The sequence below is a fragment of the Myotis brandtii genome, unplaced genomic scaffold (assembly GCF_000412655.1).
Source record: "Myotis brandtii unplaced genomic scaffold, ASM41265v1 scaffold118, whole genome shotgun sequence".
NCBI lineage: Eukaryota > Metazoa > Chordata > Mammalia > Chiroptera > Vespertilionidae > Myotis > Myotis brandtii.
Genome location: NW_005354090.1, coordinates 125,977 through 138,395, shown reverse-complemented (window position 1 = coordinate 138,395; position 12,419 = coordinate 125,977). Strand labels below are relative to the sequence as shown.

Here is a 12,419-nt window from a genome sequence, read left to right as displayed (position 1 = left end):
TTCATTGTACTGAGGGGTGGTCATAATAATCTGGCCACTCAGTGTACTTTTATTGATATCAGAGAGGAAGGGAGAGGGAGAAAGAAATAGGAACATCAGTGATTAGAGAGAATCATTGATTGGCTGCCTCCTGCACATCTGACACTGGGTTCCTCCTGCATATTCCACACTGGGGATAGAGCCCAAATCCTGGGTATATGCCCTGTCTGGGAATTGAACCGGGACCTCCTGGTTCATAGGTCAACAACGCTCAACCACTGAGCCTTGTGGGCCGGGGGGCCCTGGCCATCTTTTAAATATCCTTTTTTATAATCTCTTGACAATGGTGACCCTGTGGTTATTCCAATTCTATTAGACAAAACAGAGTTTAATTTGGGGGAATTTCTGAGAGTCCCACTGGGGTTGTGATCCCCAAATTGTTTCCTACTTCCAAGACCCTTCTGTAGGCTCGAGGCCTGTGTTTAAATTGTGAGAAGGTCTGAGCTGTAGTGCTCTGGATGTGTGTTTAAGGAAGATTGTGGAAGCAGTAAAGGGAGAGCTTTTTATTTGTTTGGGTTTTTTGTTTGTTTGTTTTTTGCTTTTATTGTTTTAATAAATATTAATATGAAGTTTGAGGCTGGGGAATGGAAAGGCTTACAGTTGAAGCTCTCAGAGGTGCTGTGGAAGAATTTTCTGGAATCAGGACCTAAAGGGCCTGAGAATTGATCCTTTTAAAGATAACCATTGAAGAGGCTTGAAAATAATAATTTTTATTTGTTCTCAATTATCCTGAGTTATTTCCATTTATTGATATGACACTTTTGAGTACATGATTGTATTTAGAAGTAAACTATTTGATCAATATATCTTTTCTAATCATGTAACCAAATTTGTAAAATTGCATCTATCTGATTTTAAAGAGGTGTTTCTGGAAGTCTCATTTACCCTGTTGTAAATTATAGTTATTAAGATGACACTAGCTGCTAAAACACATGCCCAAAAAGTATATACTGATTCCAACATGATAGAAGTTTATTTCTTATTCATATAAATTCAAAACAGAAATTCTTATTCAAGAGGAGGCTTTCCTCCAGGAATGACTTGGAGACCCGGGTTCCTTCCACATTGTGGCTCTAGACTCTGCCACCTTCAACTAATGGCTTCTGTGGTCACCATGCTCATCTACATCAAGCTATAGAAATAGAAAAAGCATGGAGGACAGATGGCACATAGGAGATCTTCATGAGCCATCCTGGACGTGATTACAGCCACTTCTGCTCACCTTTTTGTGGTTAGAACTCAGTTATACACAGTCACACCTAATTGGGTGGGAAGCTGGGAAATGTAGTATAGCTGTGTCCCAGGAGAAGTTTAAATTGTTTGAAACTACCCCCTGGCAGTTTCTCACTCTCAAAGCCACCAAAATTGACTTTAATTTTTATTATTTAAAAATAAAATGTCCAGCCTGGCTGGTATGGCTCAGTGCTTGAGCATTGACTTATGAACCAGGAGGTCATGGTTTGACTCCTGGTCAGGGCACATGTCAAGGGTTGCAGGCTCGATCTCCAGTAGGGGGCATGCAGGAGGCAGTCAATCAATGTTTCTATCTCTCTCTCCCTCTCCCTTCCTCTCTGAAATAAATAAAAATATATTTAAAAATAAAAAGTCCAATTTCATTTTGGGGGGTATTTTAAAAAGTCAGAGTTTGTACCATGATGTCATAAAATATGTTTGTTGGTTCCAGGTTTATGGCAAATGCAAAGCATTATATTATGTGAACAGGCCACTAAGAATTCTTTATTTACCTGCTTATAACTGTACTCTTCGCCCAGGTAAGAGAGCGCTCTGAATTTGTTTATTTTAATGAAAGATGAAAAAATGAATTAAGCAGGGCTATGCTCCTGTTCTTATTTCCTATTCATACCAAGGCCAGGTTCTTAATGTATCTGATACTTGCCTCCCCTGTGAAATTCAACTTGCACTGCTCTTCTTCCCATAATTAATCTTCCTAAATTACCTGCAATAGTTTTATTCATGAATATTGAATTAAATCCTAAATTTTTAGTCTGACATAAATGGGATCATCTCTACACTGGTCTCCAGGCTACCTTTCTAGCTATCTCTGCCATTACCTCCCTGAGTATATCACCTCTGTACTTCATTCAACTGAAAACCCCACTCTTTTCTGAATACACATTGCACTTTCCAATCTTTGCTTCTTGCTTGTACCTTTCCCTCTCCTGAGGATGCCCTCCCCTGGTACCCACACACTGGTAACTCATATTTATTCTTTAAGGTCCACTGCCAATGTTCTCTATAATGTTCTCTATTCAGGAAAGGAACGAACTTTCCTGCTCTCATTCCTATGAAACTTTAACCTAACCACTCATGGAGCACAGACCATGCACTGCCTTGATTTGAAGTCTTCTATCTTATTTCATGCAGAATATTTTATACCTTCTTTCTTCCTGCTACAGCCTCCCCCAAGTCCCTAACAAGTGTAAGGAGTCCATAATATTGTTGAGCAAATGAACTAAGACTGAGAATGAAACTAATGGCATTTCAAATATGCACATGTATTCATTCTGGATCCTTCTCTTCGGAAGCAAGCATCCAAGGCATAGGAAAATTAGATATGGCTACTTGTCAAACTACTATGTGCATGTGACTCCCCTGGTGGATGTTGTTCAAGTACAGACTCTCATTCCACAGGTCTGTGGTGGGGCCTGAGAGTCTGCATTTCTAACAAGCTCCAGGTCATAACACTGTTGCTGGTTCCTTTGAGGGACAAGGCAACAGAACAAATGTTGTATTAGCCACAGTTGAAGCTTCCTGGTTGAGAAGATGAGACTTACTTAAATTAGAGAACAACAACTAGTAAAACAGATCAGGACTCAAAAGTCACAGGTACCAGAGGTATGGGAGGTCAGAAAGTGACACATAGGTTTGGTGCCACGAGTGACAAATTGTGGATGTAACTCCCCCAAAGAATAGCCAAATACACTCATATAAATGCATGATTGATCAACTGTTTTGCTCTGTAATAACTTGCAGAGAAGTTCTTACCCTGACTTTCACACTAGTTTTATAACCCCAGTCAGAAATTCTGCTTGTACCATTAGAATGATTATTCTAGCCAATCATACAATAAGTTGGCCAATTTCTGGCTGACTTGCATTTCTGAATCAGAGAGAGAGAGTGCTTGCACCTTTAATATGTCACTTATTCATTCACTCAATAAGCATTTGCAAAGCACTTACATTATCTTAGGTGTTGGAGACTAAGAAATGAATAACACATACCAATAATAAGATCCCAACCTTTTAAGATACTCGACTGGTTTACAGAGGCAATAATGATAGAAGGTATTGAGCTACTAATAGGGGGGAAGGTTTTTGTGTCAATATAAACACATATGTGTTTTGAACAAAATTCCTAGCATAAATACATTTGTGTTAGGTGAAAAAAAATTTTGCTTTGCTTTTTTAATACATTATTAAAGGAATGCATGCTCATTGCAGAAAACTCACTGCTGATAGCTAACTTTCATTCCAGATAATGCCTTTTCCTTGCCGAAACTGAATATCTTTTTTTATTTAATCTCTGCTTCTGCTGTGGTCATATGATTTATAGGATTAAAAACCATTAAGGAGCTTTATTTTTAAACTACTCTCTTTGTCATCAACAGTTTCTCGAAGAAAGATTCAGAATATGTGTCCTGACTGCCACCCCCCACTAACTTGTCAGATCCCAAAGTTCTGGAAACTGCCACTGAGACGCTTGCAAAATTCAATGAGGACAGCAAATCAGGGCAATATTCTCTTGTCAAAGTCACCAAAGCTTCTAGCCAGGTGAGGTGGAAATGCCCAGTTACACTAACAATGTCTCATGGCTGTTGCTATCGATTTCTAAACTGAGAGGAGAATATTAAGGCACTTCTTTTGGTTATAATCCAATCTTTACTCCCTGCTTTGGTAGACCTGAAGCACATTCAATCAATTATGTTTCAGCTTCTAAGTTATTCCATGAAATTTCCACAAGAGTTGTGGGATTTGATTTTACCTCAATGCCTTTAAGGCATGAATGGAAATGGACTCAGAGTCTCCTTGGTTTATTCTACCCAGGTTCACTACTTACTGCTACATTCTCATATATGATTGACCATGAATCTCATTTAGCAGGTCAGCTTCTGCTCCATGTTAAGGCCTGGAGTGGATGTTGAGTTTTGTGGATTAGGAGAAATGGAGGCTCATCTGCATTTGAATTATGTTGATATCTATCATATAAAGAAAAACTAATCTAAAAACAAAACTGCTTGAAGAAAATTAAGCTCACCCAAGGGAAGGTTTTTAGAACCCATTCAAATCCCTAAAAGGGAAGAAATGAATGCTGATTATGTTTTCTAAATAACAAAATCATAATAGGGGGTTTGATCATGGTGGGAATTACAGGGACAACAGGAGACCGGTGTTGACAATGACTCGGAGAATGTATGATTTCTATAAAAATAATGCTGCCAAACCTCAGTTGTTTCTCTACATAGAGAGGTTTAATTTTTATTTCTCAACTCTTGTGTCATGCCAGTGGGTGTTTGGCCCCTCCTACTTTGTGGAATATTTAATCAAAGAGTCACCAGATATCAAAACCGAAGCCAGCAGTTCTGGATATCAGCCCACTGACTCTGGGGTGAGTATTCCTGAATGTTTTCATAATTTAAGATTTGTGTTCCCAGATCATCTATAAGTATGATTGAGCATAAATTATGTATGAGCTGTCAAAGACATTTTTCTTCTCCTCAAGGAGTAACCGACTAATTAGAGGTTGTGGTGGCTGAGATGCAATAATATTTTATTGCAAATACAATCTTCATCAGCAATGTTATGCCTTTGCAGAAAAAGATCATAGAGGCTTTAAAATATAGAGAAACCTTCTCAGTGGTTGATTGTGGTCCTACTTATATCTGAACAAATCCAGTTACATTTAGAATACAGTTTTATTCCTTAGGCCACTCTTTAAGAAGGACAAAGTCAAACAGGATGTCTTTGAAAGAATGCATCTAAGATGGAGAGGGTGACTTGAAGCCATCTGACATACCTGGTGGGAATGACAGTTGGCACAATGTGTTGTAACACAATTGGACAAAATGCCTCAAAGTCTTTTCTTCATTTAGTTACTTATTTATAACTAGAGGCCCAGTGCACAAAAATCTGTGCACTCGGGGGGGGGCATCCTTCAGCCCAGCCGGTGCCCTCTCACAGTCTGGGACCCCTCGGGGGATGACCCCTGCTCCCCAGGGGATTGGGCCTAAGCTGGCAATCAGACATCCCTCTGGCAGCCCGGCAGCCCTCAGGGATGTCCACTTGCCAGCGGGGAGCAGACCTAAGCAGCAGTCAGACATCCTTAGCGCTGCTGAGGAGGCAGGAGAGGCTTCCACCACCACTGCTGTACTGGCAGCCATCAGCCTGGCTTGTGGTTGAGCAGAGCTCCCCCATGTGGGAGCGGACTGACCACCAGAGAGCAGCTCCTGCATTGAGTGTCTGCCCCCTGGTGGTCAGTTTGTGTCACAGTGACCAGTCATTCCCAGTCTTTCTGCTGTTAGGGTCAGTTTGCATATTACCCTTTTACTATTTAAGATAGAGGCCTGGTGCAGAGGTGGCAGCCGGCTGGTTTGCTCTGAAGGGTGTCCCGGATCAGGGTGGGGGTCCTGCTTGGGTGTCTGGCCAGCCTGGGTGAGGGGCTGATGGCTGTTTTCAGGCTGGCCACACCCCCTTTAGGGTGGGGGTCCCCACTGGGGTGCCTGGCCAGTCTGGGTGAGGGACTGAGGGCCGTTTTCTTTTTTTTTTATTCTGGGATTTATTTACGTTTATAATTGAAACTTTGTTGCCGTCACTGGAGCTAATGCTCGCTCCAGCTCTGTGGCCACAGCCTGCTGAAAGCAGGTATCTGGGGTTTGTTTAGCTTCTATAATTGAAACTTTGTTGCTTTCTGAGCTCCAAGCTGGGCTGCAGCAGGTGGGGAACCTTGACTTTCTCCATCACTGGAGCAAGCAAGCCTCCTGCTCGCTTCAGCTGCGTGGCTGCCGGCCGCCATCTTTGTTGGCAGTTAATTTGCATATCACCCTGATTTGCCAATGGGTAACACAATTGGACAAAATGCCTCAAAGTCTTTTTCCATTTATTTACTTATTTCTAATAACAGCTTTATTAAGACATAATTCACACACCATTAAATTCACCCTTTTAACCTATACAATTTAGTGACATTTTAGTGTATTCTCAGAGTTGTGCCACCACCATCAGTATCTAATTTTAGAATATTTTCATCAGTTTCCAAAGAAACTCCATACCCATTAGCAATCAGTCTCCTTAGTCCTTTACCCACGCTCATGGAAGCCACTAATCTATTTCTATCTCTGTGACTTTACCTTTATCTGAACATTTCATATATTGAAAACATACTGTATGGCCTTTTGAATCTGTCTTCTTTCACTTAACATAACAATTTTTATTTTTTTTATTTTAATTTAATTTAATTTTATTTTTATTACTGTTTTACATGCAATAAATGTTAATATTTCAAGAAAAACAATCTTAAATATAATAATGTTAAATGCAATAAACATTAATAACATAACATTTTTAAGGTTTACCTGTAGAATGTAATGTATCAGTGCTTCATTTCTTTTAATTATCAAATAATATTTAATTGTAGGGATATACCACATATTATTAATTCATCAGTTGATGGATATTTGGTTTTCCAAGTAGGCCTAGGAAATATGATAGCTCAGCAAATCCCAGCCTGAGTGGGAGGGGCCAGGCTCTACTTGGTACCAGTACCTGCAGTCTCTCCAGAAGGTTCTCTCAGAGCCCTTTCCCTGTGTGATTTGGTGATGAAGAGGAGAAGGGAAGGGCTGAAGCACCATTCCCCAAGAACTTTCCACATTAATGGATTTTTCCCGCTCTGAAGAATTTCTAATCTTCTCTTCATATAGTCTGGAGATGGGTGGTAGAGTAATATTCAGGCACTCTCTTTAGACACATGTTAGTAAATTCAATGTGAATACTGTATTCTTAAAATTCTTTAGAGATTGAGGCAACATTTTATTATAATATTCTATTTATACTTGAAAATGTCTATCCTCTGTGACTCTAAAATTTCTCTTCCAGTAATTTATCTTAAGAAGTTAACTAGGTATATATGAAAAGATATAGCTTCAATGTTTAAACAAAACAAATGAGATACAATTTAGTGTCTAACAAAAGAGAACTTGTTAAATAACAGAGGAATACTAGGTAATCATTATAAAGATCATAGAAGCCTGGTCGGTGTGGCTCAGTTGTTGAGCATCAATCCATGAACCAGAAGATGGTGGGTTTGATTTCTGATCAGGGCAAATGCCCAATTGCAGGCTCAAACCCCAGCAGGAGGCGTGTAGGAGGTAGCCAAATGCTGGTGAAGTTTCTCTCTCATCTATGTTTCTATCTCTTCCTCTCCCTTCCTCTCTCTTAAATCAATAAAAACATATTTTTAAAAAGATCATAGAAGACTATTCAATGCCATAAAAGGATTTTCTCAACATATTATTGACTTACAAAAGGGGGTTATAAATAATATATAAATTATAATCCTATTTTCCAGAAGAAAAACTATATATATGCACATGAAAAAAGATTAGAAGAAAAGAAATCATATCTTTCTGTGCAATTATAGGTCTTTTTATTTTCGTTCTGTTTATCCATATTCTAAATAACTATTACATGTGTAATAAGAAATCAAAATTATTTTATTTTTTAAATAAAGAAAAGGTGAAGGAGCCGAGAGTGGTTTTTGTCTGAGAAGAGTGTTAATGTGAAAGCATTCAAACCTGTAAAGAATTTTTGTGAGTTTATTTAAGCCAAACTGTCCACAATTCCTGAGAAGCAGAGTCTCAAGAGATTTGGATAATGCTCAGGAGAATGGCAGTTTTTCACTTTGTTTTATACATTACAATCAAAGGAGGAGAAGTAAGTGGGTTACATAAAATCCATTGGTGATAGATTAGGGTGGTGGGAGAAAGCAAAGCTGTGGGGGAGGGAACCTCTGAGATTGAATAAAAAGTAAAAGTAAAATGATAGATAATATTTCTTTTACTTAGTTGGGTACAAGATAGTTAATGTCAACAATTATACTTTTTTTTACTTAGGTGGGTACAGGATAGGTAACAGTTAACAATTAACATGATAACAATAACAATGAAAGAATTTATGGTCGCTTTCTGACCAGCTGCAAGACAGTGTCATTTCTCCCCATAGGAGCCTGGGACCCCAGAGTCTCGCCGTAAATGAGTTGAGTGCATTCAAGAGCTTGTATCCCCTTCCGATTGAAAGAAACCCCGCACACAGGTGCAGCAGCCTCGCGTGCGCCTCCGAACCTGTGTTCTTGGTGCCTCTACCTCCTACTCAGTCTCAATGTGCTTTTTTCTTTCCTTCTAGTTGTAGAACTTCCACTCGGTCAGCTTTCCCGTGGTTCTAAATGATAGCTGTTTTGTCTTATAGTTGTGGTTTTAATGTTGTTGTGGGGGGCAGCACGTACAGGTTTGTACCTTATGCCGCCATCTTGGTTCTCATATAGGGCTTTTATTATGTTGAGGTGTGATCCCTCTATTTCACTTTGCTAAGAGTTTTTATCAAGAAAGGGTATTGGATTTTGTCAAATGCTTTCTCTGCATCAATTGATATGATTATGTGATTTTTGTCTCTCAGTTTGTTTATGCGATATATCACATTTATTGATTTGCAGATATTGTACCATTCTTGCATCCCTGGAATAAATCCCACTTGGTCATGGAGTATGATCTTTTTAATGTATTGCTGGATCTGACTTGCTAATAATTTTTAAAATAATATATATTTCTGTAGTTCTCTTTTTTTGTGGTGTCTTTATCTGGTTTTGAGATTAGGGTAATGCTGGCTTCATAGAAAGAGCTTGGAAATGTGCCTGCCTCTTAAATTTTTTGGAATAGTCTGAGGAGGATAGGTTTTAGTTCTTCTTTGAATGCTTCTTAGAACTCTCCTGTAAAGCTGTCCGGACCAGGGCTTTTGTTTGCTGGAAGACTTTTGATCACTGTTTCAATTTCTTCAGTAGTTATCGGCCTATTCAGGTTTTTTTATTCTTCTTGGTTGAGTTTTGGGAGCTTCTATTTTTCTAAGAATATGTCCATTTTGTCTAGGTTGTCCTTTTTGTTGAAATAGAGTTGTTCATAGTATTTTTTCATAATTGTTTGTATTTCTGTGGGATTGGTTGTTATTTCACTTCTTTCATTTCTGATTTTGTTTATTTGGCTCCTCTCTCTTTGCTTCTTGGTGAGCCTGGCTAGAAGTTCATCAATCTTGTTTATCCTTTCAAAGAACCAGCTCTTGGTTTTGTTAATCTTTTGTTTGGGACTCTGTGAGCTTCTTGGATTTGTATGAGTTTTTTCTTCCTGATATCAGGGAAGTTTTCTGTCATTATTTCTTCAAACAGGTTTTCTATTCCTTGCTCAGTTTCCTTTCCTTCTGGTACCCCTATTATGCGATGTTGTTTTGTTTCCTGTTGTGCCAAAGTTCCCTTAGGCTCTCCTCCTGTTTTTAAGTTTTGTTTTCTAGATGCTGCTCTGTTTGGGTATTTTTTTCTACCTTGTCTTCTACCTCACTGATTTGGTCCTCTGCTTCTTCTAGTCTACTGTTGATGCTTTCTATTGAGTTCTTTATAGCAGCGATGTCATTTTTCATTTCTTCTTGGTTCTTCATTTCTTCTTGATTCTTACACATATTGTTGAATTTGTCTTCCATTCTTTTCAGTGACCTTATGAACATTTCTCTGAATTCTTTCTCTGACAGGTTGCTTGCCTCCGTTGCCTCCATTTTGTTTACCTCTTTTTCTGGTGCTGTCTCCTTTTCTTTCATATGCGGGCTGTTTCTTTGTCGCCCCATGATCTCTCTTCTCTGGGTATCTGGTTATGTAGATCTCTCTCTCCAGCATTGATTGAAAGGCACAAAATACAACACAACAACGCATAATTCACAAGGCACTGAACACAAATGTATTCACGATAGTAATAACCCCAAATAAAGGTGACCACCAGAGTAAAGAGAATTAGGGGATAAGAAAAAAAAAGGAGTGCAAAAATTATATTGAGAAAATGAAAAAAGTAAGAGAGAAAAAGAAAGAGAATAATAAAGAAGGAGGGGAAAAAACTATTTATGTGGGGAGAAAACTCCAATAGAACAACCACTAATCCCCAAAAAATGTAAACAACAAACACCAAGAGATGAATGCAAACTACAAACAACAACTAATAACAAGCGAGGAAAGGAAAAATGGAAGCAAAAAACAAACAAAAACAAAAACAAAAAACACAAAAAAGAGAAACAATCTCACAAACAAGCACCAAAAAACCCCAATCTAATCAACAATCAAGCAAACAACAACAATAGGACAGAGAGAAAGCAAGGCAAAACAAAACAAAATAAAACAAAAACCTAGAACAAAACAAGACAAAAACAATAACAACAACAAAAACACACAAAAAAAGGGAAGAGAGAAAAAAAATTGGTTAGTGAAGAAAGAAAAGAGAGAGGTATGTATGGACTTAGAGCAGGGGATCGAACATTAGATATATAAGTAGGGTGAAAAAACAGAAAAAAGAGAAGGAATAGGGATAATCTAAAGCAGAAATAGGGTAAGAGAAATAGGACAACAAAAGGGGAAAAGTGAGGAAGAGAGTGTTGGAATAAAGATAGAGCAAAATGATGCTAAAGGAAAAATGAACATAGAATGCACAAGACTAATGCCAAAATAAAATAAAATAAAGAGAAAATAAAATGACACTTTTAAAAAAAGTGAAATAGTAGTAGTAATAATACTGATTAAAAATAAAAATATAATAATTAAAAGGGTAAAATCAAGTGAGGAAAAAAGAAAAAAAATAGTTTCCTAAGGAAAAGATGAAAAAATAAAAATGTGCAATAGTGAAGGTCATTCACTTCCTCTACTGTCCTGTTTGGCACACCAGTTTCCTGTCAGGTAGTCAGGACAGTATTGAAGTTCCCTGTGTTCCACTGCTCCTCTGTGTTGTAAGCCATAGTCCTGATTTTCAAGCAGGCAGTACTTCTTTGTTTCTTAGACTCCTTTAGTTGTGTTTACACAAGAGTCAATTTGTGATTCAACCCCTAGGTGGCAGTGTTTCTGGATTGACCTCCGGGGCTATAAGTCCTCTCTAGCCAGTATTTAGATTTTGTTTTCCCTGTTGCACTTAATACTGGTTTGGGAGAATGGACTGCCCCAGATCTGGTTCTCTGATCGTTACTCCCCTCTCTGATCCCCAGGTTCCACAAAAACAACTTTCCCCTGAAGTCTCTTAGAGTGTCCCCAATTGGGTGATCCTATGTACTGGACTTAGTAATCAAAAGCAAGGATTTAAAGAGAAAAAAAGAGCCAGTGTAAGTGCTTGAAGTCGTGACTTTTACCCTCCGGCACTGCGCGCAACTTTGTGAACGTCTCTGTACACGTCTTTTTTCCCCTGGCACTAAGCAGCCGGCAAACTGGTAAAATTTCAGGCTGCTTTTTTGCGCCCAGTTCAGCTATGGGTTTATTTTTAGAGTTCCCTTCTGCCAGCAGCCCTGTGGATCTCCTTCCACATTCGTGGATCACGCTAGCCCCAAAGGCCATGGATATTGTGGGATGCAGACTTCCCCTAAACCTCTAGATCCCCTTGTTCACGTTTCTCTCTCCAGCCTGGATTGCAGACCTCACTTTTCCTTAGGCGAAATCTGACCTTTCCATGAGAAGGTGCAGAGCTCATCTGAGTCTGCATATTCGTGCTGCTGGAGATCTGGTGTTCCTGAGTTTGCAGCTGGTCCCTGGGTGTTGTGGTTGTTAATTCCTGGAATGTATAGGCTTCCCATAACAGCCACTCTCCTCTTCAAGATGGTGTGGTCTCCGCAGCAGAGCTGGTCGCTCTGGGAGATTTCAGCAGCAGTGGAGGCTGTCAGTCAGAGGAGCCTGGTCCAACGGTTCCCAATAGTCCCTTGGAGTATAGTTGTCCCTCACCCACAAATATACACTCCACATACGTCCACACACTCTCCTTTCATTCTCTCACTCACACACTATCTTGCAGTCTGCCTTCATGTCGGCAGCCATCTTTCTCCTCCTCCTCCTCAAGAAGTTTTAAATTTTCCATCATTGGAGGCAATTTAGATTTGTTTGGGTAGTTACCTGGAGGGATAATCCTATCTAATAATAGACAAACATGGTAATTAACCGTACCTCCGACATGCTTCCAATTGACTAATCAGGGCGATATGCAAATTAACTGCCAAACAAGATGGCGGCTGGCAGCCAGGCAGCTGAAGCAAACAGGAGGCTTGCTTGCTCCAGTGAAGGAGGAAGCCAAGGTTCTCAGCCTGCCACTGCTG

The 12,419-nt window shown here is 39.3% G+C and overlaps 1 protein-coding gene across 1 annotated transcript in view; it reads left to right on the top strand.

Moving 5' to 3' along the window:
- The window catches only part of FETUB (fetuin B), a 17,200-nt gene that overhangs the window by 1,182 nt on the left and 3,599 nt on the right, over positions 1 to 12,419 (top strand). The window contains 4 exon segments of the mRNA XM_014530399.1: positions 1,724 to 1,811; positions 3,668 to 3,703; positions 3,706 to 3,830; positions 4,564 to 4,665. Of these exon segments, the coding sequence (XP_014385885.1) occupies positions 1,724 to 1,811; positions 3,668 to 3,703; positions 3,706 to 3,830; positions 4,564 to 4,665 (351 nt within the window).